The sequence below is a fragment of the Nycticebus coucang genome, chromosome 6, assembly GCF_027406575.1.
Source record: "Nycticebus coucang isolate mNycCou1 chromosome 6, mNycCou1.pri, whole genome shotgun sequence".
Classification (NCBI taxonomy): Eukaryota; Metazoa; Chordata; class Mammalia; order Primates; family Lorisidae; genus Nycticebus; species Nycticebus coucang.
In genome coordinates, this window is record NC_069785.1 from 100,175,389 (window position 1) to 100,193,170 (window position 17,782).

General features: G+C 41.8%; 1 protein-coding gene, 1 long non-coding RNA gene and 1 other non-coding gene across 6 annotated transcripts in view; 2 read left to right on the top strand and 1 right to left on the bottom strand.

Moving 5' to 3' along the window:
* The first annotated feature begins 1,010 nt into the window (after window positions 1–1,010).
* Window positions 1,011–14,539, top strand: LOC128589249 (uncharacterized). The gene is made up of 3 exons (XR_008380874.1): window positions 1,011–1,085; window positions 11,220–11,373; window positions 14,404–14,539. It is a non-coding gene; the product is annotated as an uncharacterized LOC128589249 (long non-coding RNA).
* FSD2 (fibronectin type III and SPRY domain containing 2) overlaps window positions 12,283–17,782 on the bottom strand; it is a 60,690-nt gene continuing 55,190 nt past the window's right edge. For 3 of the 4 annotated variants that reach the window (XM_053596201.1, XM_053596200.1, XM_053596202.1), the window contains exon 13: window positions 14,676–16,914. In XM_053596201.1, the coding sequence (XP_053452176.1) occupies window positions 16,665–16,914 (250 nt within the window). In that variant the 3' untranslated portion in view covers window positions 14,676–16,664. Of the gene's footprint in view, window positions 12,687–14,675; window positions 16,915–17,782 lie in introns of those variants that run through there. The other variant, XM_053596203.1, reaches the window with a different exon arrangement.
* On the top strand, window positions 13,235–13,360 carry LOC128589500 (small Cajal body-specific RNA 15). Its single transcript, XR_008381065.1, has one exon. It is a non-coding gene; the product is annotated as a small Cajal body-specific RNA 15 (non-coding RNA).

The window sequence follows — 17,782 nt, forward strand, 5'->3', positions numbered from 1 at the left end:
TTTGTCTACTTCAGACGTTGGCAACTGTACTGAGTTGGTTAGGGTCACCTTCAATATTTATGTCCTTTCCAAGAACCTCATAACGTGACCTTATTTGGAAATAGGGTCATTGCAGATGCAAGAAGGTCATACCGGAGGTTAGGCGTTTTATCTAATAGGACTGGTGTCCTTGTAAGAAACACAGAGACAGAGGCAGACACGGAGAATACCATTTGACAACAGAGGAGAAGAATAAAGCAGTGCAGCTACAAGGCAAATAACTCCAGTAATTGTTGCCTACCACCAGAAGCTAGAAAAAGGTAAGAAAGGATTCAACCCAGGGTCATGGCCCTACTGCAGCCTTGATTTTAGAATCCTAAATTCCAGAAAGCAGGAGAATAAATCTTTTGTTTAAGCTATCCAATGTGTGGTAGTTGGTTATGGCAGCTTGTAGAAAACTATTGTAAAAGCAATTTTAATGTCTACTTCATCTTCCTAGTCCCAAGAGTACCATGTCCATAGGAGAATTCAACCACCTCCATGGTAAAAAAACAGCTGAGCTTCCAGCAGCAGCAGTTAATAATTACCGCAGGCTCACGAGCTCTAGAGGCGAGATGATGCATACCCAGTGCTCAGTAACGGCCATTGTAATCGTGAGATGAGCGGCTACGAAAATGGTAAGAAACTAAACAGCTCAGGGGCGGGGGAGCAGATGGGGAAACAAGGGCCCCTACCGGGAAGGAGCCTCAACATCCCGGACGACGTCTGCGGCTGCAAGATGCTCTCCAAGCTCGGCCGAATGGCCCCCGACCCTCTCGCCACTATAGCTTGAAGCACCTGCAGCAACGAAGTCGGGTACCCGCGTCCCCGGAGTCCCTCAGCGAAGGTAGCATCACCCAATCAGATCATTCCAAGCCGGAGCACCGCGCCTCGCGTGCCCTTTACGTCCACACCGTCACGGGGGGCGGGACTTCCTCCCTGCACCCAGAAACCCGGAAAGGGGTCTTTTCCGGCGGAAGGAGAGCGGTGTTGCGGCGATGATACGACAGCAGAGAAGAGGCGAGCGGACCGCGGAGGGTTGGCTACCCTCTGTTGCGTGGAGTGAGGTTAGGCTCAGGTCACTCCTCGCGGCGGGTGACACCGGCGTCCTAGTAGGCAAGCTGGCGTGTCGGGCATTAGGGGATGCGTCAGGGAACCGGGATGGAAGGGAGGTCGATGTATCCATCGCGTTGTCAGCGCCACCAGCGTCCTGGGCCTCGTTCTTAGTGCACTGTGCTTTGCTTTCTCTACCTCTTTTGAAAAGCGAGTTTGGTAGCCAGTGGAGCTGCGGTGCATATAAATATAAATCTGGAAGGGAGAAGTTTGCACTAGAGTGAAGTTTAAGGAAAAGAACTTCAACTTTCACATAGGTGATGCTATCCTGGGTCGCATAAGGAGGGCCTGTGCAAACTCAGACATTCTGAATCGGTCACCCCTGAGGCAGCAGGACTTGTTGCATTAATTTTAAAACACACGTACGGAATTGGTAATTTTTAAGCTTCCTGAATCTGACTGCAAAATCATCTGGTGTTAGAGGAGGAACAAAGCCATTGTGGTCATCGCCCTGGTTTCACCTTAAACCGAAGCATAGTGAGAGAAGAGAGGCCAAAAGTTACCCAGCTTGTTTAGTGACAGAGCCGGCACTAAAAGCGCGATCTTCTTTTCCTGCCAAAAATTCTTTTCTCTACCTCATACTGTCTCTTTGGATTATGAAACAATTTGTCTTCTGAGGGTGGGGAATGAGGAGGAGAGAAGAGGGTGGTGACATTTAGATACAGCGTGAATTCATCAAAGGTAAAGTCGTTATGTGTCAGGAGTTTACCATACTTTGTAGCTATCGCTTTGTCATTTCTTATTCTGCAATATGTATGTAATAACAAAATGTGAAGATGGAACTTGCATTCCGTGTTACATACTTTTACACAGAAAGGCTTGGGGTTTGTTAAACAGATATCTTCTCCCCTTAGAAGACTTAGATCTGATTGCTTTTCTGAGCTCTATGATTATTTCCTGTAATAACTCATGGAAGTTTATCCAAAACTATCTGAATCAAAAACCAATTATAAGAACCCGTAAGTTGCCCCCACGTGCAGGGTGAGATGCTGTAGAGTATACTGCAATCAACCCCCAGCTATCTTCCTAATAGTACATTTGGTGCTGGTGCTGTTTCAATGCATTGTGCATTACTACTGTTATCTTTCTCATGCAATGAAATGGGCATACGTCGTTGGAAAGTGCCAAGCCTGTGAAGAAAATAAGTGACCCTAAGAAGTCTAGAAAACATCCTGCACATTAGCAAATGATGAAAAACTGGCATCATGTAGGGGAAATCTTATGACTGATCATTCAGGGGTCCTCAAACTGTGGCCCGCGGGCCACATGAGGCAGTGTGATTGTATTTGTTCCCGTTTTGTTTTTTAATTCAAAATAAGATATGTGCAGTGTGCATAGGAATTTGTTCATAGTTTTTTTTGTTTTTTTTTTAACTATAGTCTGGCCCTCTAACGGTCTGAGGTACAGTGAACTGGCCCCCTGTTCTAAAAGTTTGAGGATACCTGAGAGATGTTCATTGTAGGGCAGCCATGAATACATAAACAATTTTCAAACTTTTTGGTTTCAAGACCCCCTTTAGAATTATTGAGAGGCTGGTAGTGGTGGTGTATGCCTGTAATACCAGCACTTTGGGAGGCTGAAGCAGGAAAATTGCTTGAAGTCAGGGGTTTGACACCAGTCTGGACAACATATTGAGACCTCATCTTTGCAAAAAATAAGAAAAATTAGCAGGTGTGGTTGTGTGCACATGTAGTTCTAGCTGCTCAGGAAACTAAGGCAAGAGGATTGCTTAAACACTCAGGGATTTAAGGCTGCAGTGGGCTATGATCATGCAACTGCACTCCAGCCTGGGTGACAGGGTGAAACCTGTCTCGTTTAAAAAACAAATTATTAAGGACTCCAAAGAGATTTTGTTTATGTAGATTATTTATATCAATATTTATGACATTAGAAATTAAAAACTGAGAAATGCTTTTAAACACAAGAATCTATAAGCACACACTCCATTAGTTGTTAGAGTGATAAATGTCCTCTGATTAAACTCTGTTGTTCATTCATAGGATGAGAGGAGAAAGGGCAAATAATGTCTTAATATTACTATGCAGATGGCATTATACTCACTACACTCTGAAAGGCTCTTAGAGACATAGCCCCCCACAGGGACCACAATTTGAGAACTGCTGTATGTAAATGTTTCATTTTATTTTTATTTGTTTTATTGTTAAATCATAGCTGTGTACATTAGTGCAATCGCCTGTACCCATTCTAAGATGCACCATAGATGTGGCCCCACCCATTACCCTCCCTCCACCAAAACCTCCCCCCTCCCTTCCCCTTCCTTGGCCCTTTCCCCATAGTCTTGTGCTATAGTTGGGTTATAGTCTTCATGTGAAAGCTATAATTTAGCTTCATAGTAGGGCTGAGTACATTGGATACTTTTTCTTCCATTCCTGAGATACTTTGCTAAGAAGAATATGTTCTAGTTCCATCCATGTAAACATGAAAGAGGTAAAGTCTCCATCTTTCTTTAAGGCTGCATAGTATTCCATGGTATACATGTACCACAGTTTGCTAGTCTATTCATGGGTCGATGGGCACTTGGGCTTCTTCCATGACTTAGCAATTATGAATTGGGCTGCAATAAACATTCTGGTACAAATGTCTTTGTTATATTGTGACTTTTGGTCTTCTGGGTATAAACCTAGTAAAGGAATTATAGGATCGAATGGCAGGTCTATTTTTAGGTCTCTAAGTATTCTCCAAACATCCTTCCAGAAGGAACATATTAGTGGGCATTCCCACCAGCAGTGTAGAAGTGTGCCCTTTCCTCCACATCCACACCAACATTTCTGGTTTTGGGATTTTGTTATGTGGGCTAGTCTTACTGGGATTAGGTGATATCTCAAAGTAGTTTTGATTTGCATTTCTCTGATGATTAAGGATGATGAGCTTTTCTTCATGTATTTATAGATTGTGCGTAGGTCTTCTTTAGAGAAGTTTCTCTTCAAGTCCCTTGCCCACCCTGAGATAGGGTCATGTGTTTTTTTCTTGTTAATATGTTTGAGTTCTCTGTGGATTCTGGTTATTAGACCTTTATCGGAGGTATAACCTGCAAATATTTTCTCCCATTCTGAGGGCTGTCTGCTTGCTTTACTCACTATGTTCTTGGCTGTGCAGAAGCTTTTTAGTTTGACCAGGTCCCAGTAGTGTATTTTTGATACTGCTTCAATTGCCTGGGGAGTCCTCCTCATAAAATATTCATCCAGGCCGATTCCTTTAAGAGTTTTCCCTGCACTTTCTTCAAGTATTTTTATAGTTTCATGTCTCAAGACTTTCATGTCTTTTATCCAGTGAGAGTCTATCTTAGTTAATGGTGAAAGGTGTGGGTCCAGTTTCAATCTTCTACAGGTTGCCAGCCGGTTTACCCAGCACCATTTCTTAAATAGGGAATCTTTTCCCCACTGAATGTTTTTAATTGGCTTGTCAGAGATCAAATAACGGTAAGTAGCTGGATCCATCTCTTGGTTCTCTATTCTGTTCCAGACATCTACTTCTCTGCTTTTGTGCCAGTACCATGCTGTTTTGATCACTATGGATTTATAGTACAGTCTCAGGTCTGGTAGCATGATTCCTCCTGCTTTGTTTTTATTGCTGAGTAATGTTTTGGCTATTCGAGGTTTTTTCTGATTCCATATAAAACAAAGTATTATTTTTTCAAGATCTTTAAAGTATGACAATGGAGCTTTAATAGGAATTGCATTAAAATTATATATTGCTTTGGGCAGTATGGACATTTTAACAATGTTGATTCTTCCCAGCCATGAGCATGGTATGTTTTTCCATCTGTTAACATCTTCGGCTATTTCTTTTCTTAGAGTTTCATAGTTCTCTTTGTAGAGATCTTTCACGTCCTTTGTTAGGTATACTCCCAAATATTTCATCTTCTTTGGCACTACTGTGAAAGGAATAGAGTCCTTGACTGTTTGTTCGGCTTGGTTATTGTTGGTATATATAAAGGCTACAGATTTATGGGTGTTGATTTTGTAGCCTGAGACATTGCTATAGTCCTTGATCACTTCTAAAAGTTTTGTAGTAGAATCCCTAGTGTTTTCCAGATATACGATCATATCATCTGCGAAGAGTGAAAGTTTGATCTCTTCTGACCCTATGCGGATACCCTTGATCGCCTTTTCTTCCCTAATTGCAATGGCTAAAACTTCCATTACAGTGTTAAAGAGCAATGGAGACAATGGGCAACCTTGCCTGGTTCCTGATCTAAGTGGAAATTATTTCAGTTTAACTCCATTCAATACGATATTGGCTGTGGGTTTGCTGTAGATGGCCTCTATTAGTTTAAGAAATGTCCCTTCTATACCAGTTTTCTTAAGTGCTCTGATCATGAAGCGATGTTGGATATTATCAAAAGCTTTTTCTGCATCAATTGAAAGAATCATATGGTCTTTATTTTTAAGTTTGTTTATGTGTTGAATTACATTTATTGATTTATGTATATTGAACCAGCCTTGAGACCCTAGGATAAATCTGACTTGGTCATGGTGTGTAATTTTTTTGATGTGTTGTTGGATTCTGTTTGTTAGGATCTTATTGAGTATTTTAGCATCTATATTCATTAATGATATTGGTCTATAATTTTCTTTTCTTGTTGGGTCTTTCCCTGGTTTGGGGATCAAGGTGATGTTTGCTTCATAGAATGTGCTGGGTAATATTCCTTCTTTTTCTATATTTTGGAAGAGGTTTAATAGTATAAGTACTAGTTCTTCTTTAAATGTTTGGTAGAATTCTGACATAAAGCCATCTTGTCCTGGGCTTTTCTTTTTAGGAAGATTTTGTATAGTTGATGCTATTTCAGAACTTGATATAGGCCTGTTCAACATTTCCACTTCGTTCTAAGTCTTGGTAGGTGGCGTGAATGTGTATTCAGTTTTTGGGGGGATGAAATGTTCTGTAGATGTCTGTTAAGTCCAGATGTTGAATGGTTGAGTTTAAATCTAAAATTTTCTTTGCTTAGCTTCTTTTTGGAGGATCTGTCCAGGACTGCTAAAGGGGTATTAAAATCTCCAATTACAATGGAAGTGGAGGAAATCGAGTTGCTCATGTCTGTTAGAGTTTCTCTTATAAATTGAGGTGCGTTGTGGTTGGGTGCATAAATATTAATAATTGAGATCTCATCATATTGAGTATTACCTTTAACAAATATGAAGTGTCCATTCTTGTGCTTAATTATTTTGGTTGGTTTAAAGCCTATTGCGTCTGCGAACAGGATTGCAACGCGTGCTTTTTTCTGCTTTCCAATTGCCTGGAATATAGATGACCATCCCTTCACCTTGAGTCTATATCTGTCTTTTAATGTAAGATGCGATTCTTGGATGCAGCAGATATCTGGCTTGAGTTTTTGTATCCAGTCCGCCAACCTATGCCTCTTTAGAGGACAATTTAAACCATTCACATTAATTGAGAGTATTGATAAGCCTTTCGAGAGACTGGTGGACATTTTTAAACCTTTTGCAACTGTTGAAGTTGGAATTTGATCAAAAATTTTTTGGGTGGGTTTAGTTTTGTGGTGGAGAATTATGCTGGTGTTTATGGAGGATAGGTCTTAGAATGTCCTGGAGAGCTGGTTTAGTTGTGGCAAATTTCTTCAACATGAATGTCGTTAAAGTATGTAATTTCTCCGTCATAAATGAAGCTCAGTTTAGCTGGGTACAGGATCCTGGGTTGAAAGTTATTTTGTTTTAGGAGATTAAAAGTCGATGACCATCCTCTTCTAGCTTGAAAGGTTTCAGCACAGAGATCTGCAGTTATTCTGATATTCTTCCCCTTATAGGTAATGGTTTTCTTTCGTCTGGCAGCTTTCAGAATTTTCTCCGTCATATTAACTTTAGTGAAATTGATTATGATGTGTCTGGGGGATGTCTTATTTGGGTTGAGTCATGCTGGAGTTCTGAAACTGTCTGCTATCTGAACTTCAGAATCTCTTGGCATGTCTGGAAAGTTCTCCTTCATAATCTCATGGAGAAGAGACTCTGTGCCTTGTGAAGCCACTTCGTCCCTTTCAGGGATCCCTATAAGACGGATATTGGTTTTCTTCAAATTATCCGAGAGTTCTCTGAGAGAGTGGTCTGTTTTTGCTCTCCATTTCTCTTCTTCTTTGAGGGTTTGGGAGCGTTCGAAAGTTTTGTCTTCAATGTCAGAAATCCTTTCTTCTGCTTGCTCCATTCTGTTACTGAGGGATTCTACTGTGTTTCTCAGATCTTTGAAGGATGCAACTTCTTGGCTCAATGTGTCGAAATCTTTGGTCATTTGGTCTTTGAATCCGTTGAATTCTTGAGGTAACTTTTGGAATTCTAATTCCATCTTATTTGCTATCAAGATCCTGACTTCAATTTCTGACATCTCAGCTATTTGTTAGTGCATGGTGTCTTGTGCTGTTTCTGCCCTATTGATCCTTGGGGGAGTTGATCTACTCTGATTATTCATATTGCCAGAGTTTTTCTGTTGATTTCGCCTCATGATTGTTTTTCACCATTGCCTCTGGCTGTCCTCAGAATTCGGGAGGTATCTCTCCAAGATTAGACCCCAGCCGGATCACTCTATTGTTGCTGGATCTTTGTAGGGAGTGACCCTGTGTAGTTCCTCTGGGGCTGCTCTAGCTAGGGAGTTCTGGTTGTGGAAGCAGCTCCGGTTTGTGACATACCCGGATCCAGCAACAGGGCTGGGGGTGGTGCGCACGGTTCTGGGAGTGCCAGGCGCCCAGTTTGGCACAGAGAGCCAGGCGCCCACTTTGGCACAGAGAGCCCAAGGCTCCAGCAGTCTCTGGCCAGGAGAAGAGCTCTGCGCAGAGACAGGGCACGCAGCTACCAGAGTCCCTGTCCAGATGAACAGGCTAGTGTGGAAGCTGGGAGGACGCAGGGTTGCGTGGCTCCCACAGTTCCTGGTCAGGGAATGTGGAGGCCCGGTGGGTGCGGGTCACTGGTCAGGGGTCGCTGCACAGCTCTTATGGAGGTCTGGGTGGCACCAAGCCCAGGAGTTTGAGGTTGCTATGATCTGTGACATCATGGCACTCTACCCAGGGCAACAGCCCAAGGCTCCAGTGTGCCAAAACCGTCTTACTCTGCCCCTAAGGATTAAGGCTGTAAGGCAGCTCAGTCCCCGCCTTTAGGCTGCTCAGTCAGTAGGTTACTTTGACCCGCCTAATCCTTGCTCTGAGACCCTGAGGGCGGAGCTTGCCGGGGCAGTTTTTTCTGCCCCAGCTCAGTGGCTTCCTGTGCCCAGCTCAGTGGCTCAGTCTGGGGCCCCAGACAATGCCCAAAGTTCTCCACACTCCTGCTCAAGCTCTCCCCAAGGCAGTTCAACTGAGTGCCAAGTCCAAGAACACTGAAACAGTTCACAGGTAAGGCCTTTCTGGTTTGCAGTCTCACTGCTGCTTTTACTTATGGTTGCCGGCGTGATTAGGTCGATGGAACACACGCAACCACTTGCCAGTTTTCCACTGTTTTTGTCCTCCTCTTGGGGCCCTGAAGTCCCTTACTGGCTCCCTGTATCCTCAAAGGGATGATTATAGGCAGATCCCACCAGCCAGAGATGCCTGGAGTCTTGTCTCCCCAGACTCACTGTTCCCAGTTGCAGGGAAGCTGTTACTCGGCCGCCATCTTTAATCAAGACATTCTAAATGTTTTAAAGAAATTTTAGATTATGTAGACAAATGATTGCTGTTGCAAGTGATTGTGACATGAGCAGATCATGTCACCTTAGAAATGCAATAATAAACATAGTCTTGTTTTTTCAGGAGCTGTATAATTCCAGGCACAGGGACACAAACAGATGTCAATTTTGTGTTCTTTTCATCCAGTTGCATTTCTTAAGAGACAAGGTCTTCTCATTCTGTTGCAGTGCAGTGTTGCAATTATAGGTCACAATAACCTCAAACGCCTCAGCTCAAGCAATTCTCCCACCTGAGTTTCCTGAGCACTGGGGACCACAGACACATACCACCACACCTGGGTAATTTTTTTTCTTTTTTTCTTTTTTTTTTTTTTTTGGTAGAGATTGGGATCTTAATATGTTGCAGAGGCTCATCTCAGACTCCTGGCCCTCAAGCAATCCTCCCACCTCAGTTTCCCAAAGTGTTGGGACTATAGTCATGAGCCACCATTGCCTTTTTTTTTTTTTTTTTCCAGTTTTTGGCCTGGGCAGGCCTGAACCCGCCACCCCTGGCATATGGGGCCAGTGCCCTACTCCTTGAGCCACAGGTGCCACCCGCTCCATTGTCTATTTATATGACTTCAGACAGTGGTTTAGGACAACTAGAGAATCAGGGGCTAAGAAGAGAAAACTACCAGTTCATTGTATTTAAACATGCACAAGCCACTGGCAGTCTGTTGTACTCATTCCTTTGGCCAATTAAATTACTTTTCCTTACCAGAAACCTCAGCATATTATAGAATCCATCTTCTATCTCCTTTCTCTCTCCTCCAGAGCTCATGACTTTTCACTGGTAAGTTAGTACATAGACTACTACTGCTACTGAGTTTATAGTTGTTAAATGAATGGGTAAATAGTGTTTAAAATGCCTTAATTTTGTATAGAAATCCTTGGTAGACAGGTAGATAATATGGTTATTTGGGAAACTGAAGGACTAGGAACATATATTTGTGATTTAATGTAATAGAACATGGCCAGGTTCAGTGGCTCACACCTGTAATCCAGTACTCTGGGAGGTCAAGGCAGGAGGATCACTTGAGCTCAGAAGTTTAAGACCAGCTTGAGCAAGAGTGAGATCCTGGGTCTACTAAAAATAGAAAAATTAGCCAGTCATTATGGCACATGCCTGTAGTCCCAGCTATTCTGGAGGTTGATGTAGGAGGATCAACTGAGCCTAGGAGTTGGAGACCAGCCTGAGCAAGAGTCCAGGAATTTGAGGTTGCTGTGAGCTACACTGATGCCACGGCACTCTAGCCTGGGCAACAGAGTGAGACTCTTGTCTCAAAAAAATAAATAATAAAATAAAACAATGGAATGTGAGATCCCACTACTTGAAAATTCTAGCCATTCATCTCCTTTTTAGAAAGAATATGATTTCAGTAATAGGGGATGCCTCCATCTTATTTCTACCTGTCAGGTAATACATAAATTTGGCGAGAATGGTTTGGGGCAGGTGCTTTAATTGTTGCTCTCTATCATATGTGAGGGAGCTGCTTCCATTTTTAAAGACACTTGACATTTGAGAAGGAATTACTTGTGATCTGTGTAAGTCCCTAAGTTTGTCATTACCTTTATAGCATAGAATGTTCTCTAAAACTAGCAGATAGCACACAGTCATGTTGTGCTGTAAATGTAAGACAGTTAAGCTTACTCAGTGACCAAGGGATGGCTTCCACTCACTAGTCTCCAGGGTATTCAAACCAAATTTATAATTCACAATTGCTTCTTCTTATCTTTCTTTCCTATTTTTTTTTTTTTTTTTTTTTTTGAGAAAGAGGCTCCCTCTGTTGCCTGGACTGGAGTGCCATGGCCTTAGCCTACCCCACAGCAACCTCAAACCTCCTGTGCTCAAGTGATCCTACCCCTCAGCCTCCTGAATAGCTGGGACTACAGGCACTCACCACCCTTGGCTAATGTTTCTACTTTAGTAGAGATGGGGTCTCGCTTTGCTTAGAGTTGTCTTGTACTCCTGAGCTCAAGTGATCCTCCCACTTTTGCCTCTCAGAGTGTTAGGATTACAGGTGTGAGCCACTTAGCCTGGCCATAATTCAGAACATTTAAAATTCACACATTTATAGCTCTTTGGGCTGTCTTAAGAATATTCAAAGCTATATAAATATTAAGTGTGAGTGTAGAAGGTCTCTTGCAGTGATTGGAAGCACATTCTAAACCACATTCATCTTTCCACCTCCCATATCTTCTACACTCCCTCCTCTCTTCCCAGGTAAGAAGTCACCAGGGAGCACTGTTAAGAACAGTGTCACATTCCTCAGGTGTTTTGGGACAGAAGAGAGGTTGATATTTTTGCTTCATATTTGTAACAGTCCCCTCTACCCACCAAGCACACACAAATTTGAAAGCTGCTTTGCTTTCTAGTGAAGAGGCTTTTCCTTTGATTTGAAAGATAATTTGATATCTCTTTTCAGGTATGTGAGCTCCCTGAAAGTACAAAGCAATTGTTTCCACGTTCTGATCATTCAGAGACTGTGAAGGCACAGTGCTTGCCTTTGAGTTGTTCACAGCGAAGTGGAGCAGACAAGTCAACTGTTAACAGTCTATCCACTGTGTGTTCTAAAAGAGGTGAGTGTGTGGCACTTAACTCAGCCTGGGAGAGTGAAGAATTAGGCAGTGCTTCCAACAGGTGATTTTTTGAAAAACTGTATAGGCATTAGGTGAACAAGGAAGGGGAGATCCATTTTGGGCTCCTAGGACTTTGTGGCTGGCTTCTGATTATAAATGGTGCAAAAGACAACACCAAGTATGCATATGAATACAGTTTTTGTCAGAGTGATAGCCTTATTTTTAGGTAATGTTCCTTGTTTTTCTTTTCTCTCCTTGCCCCTTTCTCCCTTAATTAGATGGATGTTTAAAAGTAAATATGATGGGGCAGAATAATAGGTTTGCCAGGAAATAATGTGTATATCTAGTAAACCTACCTCTGAAAATCACGCCCCTCCTTTGTTAAAACTCACAGTGGGGAAGCCTCAGTTTTGTTGGTTGAGTACCTTCCCAGTGAATGGATTACATTCCTGTTTCCAATCCAGTCTGTTTTAATTTAAGGGAATATTTTAAACTTTGAAGGAAGAGGCTTAGGAATGAGAATGGGAGAGACAGCAAGATTAGAATCCAAGTTTATAACACAAGAACATTTTATTGTCTATGAGTGATTATGCGTTGTTTGAATCACCTGTAAACTATTTACTTTGTAAATAGTAAGGAAAAATAGAACAGAAAAACTACTTCTGTTAAAGTCTGGGAAAGTAAAGAAAAAGCAATCAGTGAATTGGGCTTAATTTTTTTTCTGGGACTGGCAATTGCAGAAAACAATTTGTGAAGTAGTCAGTGAAACAGTCAGACATGATGTATTGAAAAGAGCCAGCACCTCTTCAGTAGCAACTCTAACATTTAGGGCAGTTGCTGTGCCCAGGTCATGGTCACACTCTTTTCTAGGAGACTTCCTAGGTACAGAAAAGATACTGACCTGGGGTCTTCTTTTTTTTTTTTTTTTTTCATTAAATCATAGCTGTGTACATTAATGCGATCATGGGGCACCATATACTGGTTTTATAGGCTGTTTGACACATTTTCATCACACTGGTTAACATAGCCTTCCTGGCATTTTCTTAGTTATTGTGTTAAGACATTTACATTCTGGGTGGCGCCTGTGGCTCAGTGAGCAGGGCACCGGCCCCATATACCGAGGGTGGCGGGTTCAAACCCATCCCCGGCAGAACTGCAACCAAAAAATAGCCAGGCGTTGCGGCAAGCACCTGTAATCCCAGCTGCTTGGGAGGCTGAGGCAGGAGAATCGCGGAAGCTCAAGAGCTAGAGGTTGCTGTGAGTCCTGTGACATCATGGCACTCTACTGAAGGTGGTAAAGTGAGACTCTGTCTCTACAAAAAAAAAAAAAAGACATTTACATTCTGCGTTTACTAAGTTTCATATATACCCTTGTAAGATGCACCACAGGTTTTTTTTTTTTTTTTGAGACAAGAGTCTTACTATGTCACCCTCAGTAGAGTGCTGTGGCGTCACAGCTCACAGCAACCTCAAACTCTTGGGCTTAAGCAATTCTCTTGCTTCAGTCTCCCAAGTAGCTGGGACTACAGGTGCCTACGACAACACCCAGCTATTTTTATTTTTATTTTTATTTTTTTGTAATTGTCATTGTTGTTTGGCAGGCCTGGGTTGGGTTCAAACCCACTAGCTCTGGTGTATGTGGTTGGCACCCTAGCCGCTGAGCTACAGGCACCAAACCCTGGGGTCTTCTTTTCAAATAAAAAACTCTTATCTTGCATTGAGATAGATTAACCATTGGTTTTAGTGAAGCAAACATAGGAAAGAATTCAAATCTCTTGAAGCTTCAATTTATAAATGATCTGTCCTTTAATATCTTGATATGTTGAACAGTGTTTTAGGAGCTGGACTTGGTCATATACTTGTGGAGACTAAGGAAATAGAGTCCTTGAAGTCAAGTGACTCTGCTTTTAGCCTCCTAAAGGAAAAGGTAGATAGAACAGGTCTTGTTTGTAAAATAAATTCAAGATCTACTTATCTACCAACAGCAATTATACACTTTCCTTATCTTTCTACAGAAAATAGGAATATTAAGTTTATGGACAAGAAAGGTAGAGAAAGATATAGTGAACACACGAGAATCTTATTTTACTAATTGATGGGAAGGTGACTAGAATTGGAGGAGGTGTTTTGTTAAGTTGAGGAGAGGACTCTTCTTGTACTACAGTCTTCATAGAGTCCAGAAAGATTTCTGGTGGCTGAACCTCTTTGCACTGGTCACAGATATATATATATATATATTTTTTTTTTTTTTTTTTTTGAGACAGTGTCTCACTTTGTTGCATGAACATAAGGGTAGTGGCGTGATCATAGCTCACTGCAGCCTCAATTCTTGGGCTCAAGTGATCCTCCTGCCTCAGCCTCCCAAATAACTAGGACTATAAGCACCACCATCACCTGGCTAATTTTTCTCTTTTCTGTGGAGACAAGGTTCATAAACTCCTGACCTCAAGCAGTCCTCCTGCCTTGGCCTCCCAAAGTGCTAGGGTTACAGGCTTGACCCACCACACCCAGCCAGGAATGTGATTTTAATACCCATGTTTGAAGACTGGAAGTATTAAGAAAAAGGCCCCATTGCCCATGCATTTGCTCTGCTTGATACTGATGGCCAAGTACATGCTCATAAATATTAAATTAGATGTATACATGTGATCGTATAGCATTTGAAACAGCAGAAATCTAATCTCTAAATAAAAGACAATTTTAATTTAATCAGAAACCAATGTAATTTTATGTAACCAACTTTCCAATTCTATCTAATACGGGTACCTTCAATTCTGAATACTGTGTTCCACATTACTAAACCCACGTTTAAGTCACGATGCTGTGGCTGTTTTCCATGCTCTCCTTCCCTGGTTAAAGTGGGGAGCCCTAAGTTCATGTTCATGACCTGCTCTCGAGTTAGGAAGTGACACAGTAAAGCTAAGGAAAGAACAGAGTTTGGTATCTTTTGTTTTAACTGCCCAGTGTTGGGGGTTGTGGCTCCAGTGGTCTAATTTGTTAAAAATCTTTTTCTATTTTGTTTTTTAACAGATTTATCAGCAGGTTGCAGGTGAACATGGCCTTGAGGTAAATCCTTCCCCTTGTTGAATTTAGTTTTACCAGATTATTCATGGCATTTTAAGAAATTAGAATATTTCACAAAAAACAAAAGTTCCATTTGGTTCTGTTATAGTTATTTTTTCTTCTAAATAAGATGTAACAACAAAGGTTCTTTATGCGGAATAACTGGGATGCTTGGTCATCTGCCTTATTTAGTGTATTTTAAATGTCAAAGATAGTTTTAGACAGTTTTTTTGAGTCAAATAAAAATTTTATTAAAACTTGCAAGTGTCCAGTTTTTTTTCCATTTACCCATGTTCATATTAACATGTAAAGTACTCCAGAAAGCCTGTTAGAATCTTGAATCAAACGTGCCATCTGTGTGATATCCTGTTTTCTACTTGGTAGTTTCTATTTCAGTAGCTGAGAGTTTTTTTGAGTGTACACACACATACAATTATTTATAACTTGAACCATTTTTGTGCTTCCATCTGCTATACCTTCCTTATTATTTCAGGGTAGTGATCCAGCCCAGCAGAGCAGGTGTGTGTGCGGTGGAGCAGGTCTTATAATGAGCTATTGTCAGGATGAGTTGTTAGTTCAGGAATCTGAGCTGCTGCTTATACCAGTAGGCAGAGTTCAGCAGGAGATGAGAAGTGTTCAGTGTGTTAGACTTTTCGTGTACTGGAAAACAGGAAAGTTTTAAAGTGAAACACTTTTCCAGTTAACACATAAGTCAGTGGTTCTTCCTAATGCCACAACCCTTTAATACAGTTCCTGTGGGTCACGACCCACACATTGAGAACTGCTGACATAGTGATAAGATTAGGTCATCTCTGGGTTTAGAGAGAGGCATTCATGGGACATAAAACTGAATTGTCTCTGGTAATTGCTTCACAAATGGCCGTTCTCTGCAGCTTGACTCACAAGCTTTGAAAATGCTGCTGGTGCAGAGCTTAAGTGGCTCTGGAAATTGGAACTGGAGAACCAGGAATGCAGCTGGCAGAGTTGGGTGACGTTCAGTTCACAATGACGTGGGGGTGGTGAGGCAGGACACCTTCAGGCCTATTAGTGCTCAGCTTTGCCCTGTGGTAGGCTGATGTTTTGTTTTCAAATTGTTGTGCACTTGGAATATACTATATATTATTAGGTGATCTCAAGCTTGTCATTAAGTCTCCCAGTCCTGTGAGACAAGTGTTTTTCCTTTTGTTTATTAAAGAGAAACAGGAGCTCCAGAGATAAGGTGACTTTTCCAGGGTCTTAAGGCAAAGTAGCTATAAAGTAGCAATTGAACATAGGTCTTCTGATTTCAAATCTGGTTCTTTTTACATGGCAGGACAGTTTGTAGAATCAGTTGCAACTAATGTTTTCTATTTTATCTCCATCTATCCCCCAGGCTCCCTCCTGGACACACACACACAGTGGAAGCACCACACGTAGGTGTAGCTGCTATAGTAGCAGGGGTGCTCCCTTTGCCCAGTCTTGCTATTAGGGCATACATGCCCTTCTGTTGCTCACTGCCTCCCTCAAGATTTCCCCTTTCCTGGGCATAGATCCTTTGCTGTAGAGAGCCCTGGCATCCTTCACAGAGAGCTAGATGAAGATTTTCATTTATTCAACAAATATTTGGTGTCAGCTACTATGTGTTAGCCCTTGGGGATCAAGTGATAAAACAGATACCATCTCTGCCTTCATGGAATTAGGCATTATAGAGGTACTTTCAGAATTGGAGAGCAGCATGGGGGTGTTATAAAGACAGTGCTGCTCACTATGGACAAACAGAAGGGGAGAAGGCATCACGAAGGGTGTGTATGAGGTCTCTGGTTTCCTGGGCAGCCTGTGGCCTTCTCAAGTCTGTTCTTCATTGACTCGTGAAAGGTCATTAGTGTACTGGCTGTTGGAGCCATTAAGGCTTCTCTCCTCCCCTGAGCTCTGTAAATCTTGGAGACTCAAGAGTCTCTGCATATATACAAATAAGACAAATACATTTTGACAACTTCAAAGACTTGAGTTCATTTAGTCTGAGCCCTCATTTTACAGCCAGGCCTGGTCATGGCTACCCTAGTATCATATAGGCAGCAGTGCATGGAATCCAAGTCGACTGAAATGAGAGCCACACACTTGTCTGCCGGTGATATGAGCCACAGAGTGTGCTGGCTGCATGTCACTTGAATGCCAAGGTTGGCCAGCTGAGGTGGGAGTGGCTGCAAGAGACCTAGGAATTCAAGAGAGGAGACTGGACGTCAGAATGGTCAGAAAGTGATAGACTTTGGCATGGAAATACCATTATGTATCTTTAGACACCCAGGTTTTTCCAAAGAAAAACAGGGATGTACAAATTGGTGAAGCTGACAGCTGAATGTGTACAGATGCTGAGAAATGTCCACATTGAAAAATGACAACTTTGAATTTTCATAGTCTAGTAGAATGCCAATCTTCTTTGGGGGACATGTTATTCTCATATCTGGAGTTGTTCTGTTGTGCAGAAATTCATACTTATGGCTGAAAATCAAATGTTGAAATAAGAAAGCATCAGAAATTCTATAGATGGACTATTCACAGAACATTTCATATTAATTTTATTCATGCTCCTATGATTTTGTTATTTTCTTATATTAAATGACTACTGAAGTAACAGGTCATTTCAATAACTACACTTTCTAAACTATAGTTCTTTTCTAAAATTTGTCCTAAGAAACACATTTTCAAACTCTGATTGTTCTTGAGCAACCTTCAACCTAAGAAATTTACATATAGTATATCATGAACTCATTTGCATCAAACTTAGCACAGAAATAGAACACATTTTTTTTTTCTTTTTTTTTTTTTTTTTTGTAGAGACAGAATCTCACTTTATGGCCCTCGGTAGAGTGCCATGGCCTCACACAGCTCACAGCAACCTCCAACTCCTGGGCTTAAGCGATTCTCTTGCCTCAGCCTCCCAAGTAGCTGGGACTACAGGCGCCTGCCACAACGCCCGGCTATTTTTTGGTTGCAGTTTGGCCAGGGCCGGGTTTGAACCCGCCACCCTCGGTATATGGGGCCAGCGCCTTACCGAATGAGCCACAGGCACCGCCCAGAAATAGAACACATTTAAACAATTTGGATTTCAAGGCTCAAGTGTTTGTCTCCTCTGTAATAAAAACATTTGAGGGCGGTGCCTGTGGCTCAGTGGGTGGGGCACGGCCCCATATACCGAGGGTGAAGGGTTAGAACCCAGTCCCGGCCAAACTGCAACAACAACAAAAAAAACATTTGAAACATAGTCTTTCATCTCATAAAATGGACCTTTTGGTGTAAGCCCTTCTGTACACTCACATTTGTAAACTTTCAAACTGAGAGAGGCTTTCAGTGAGCCTATCAACTGATG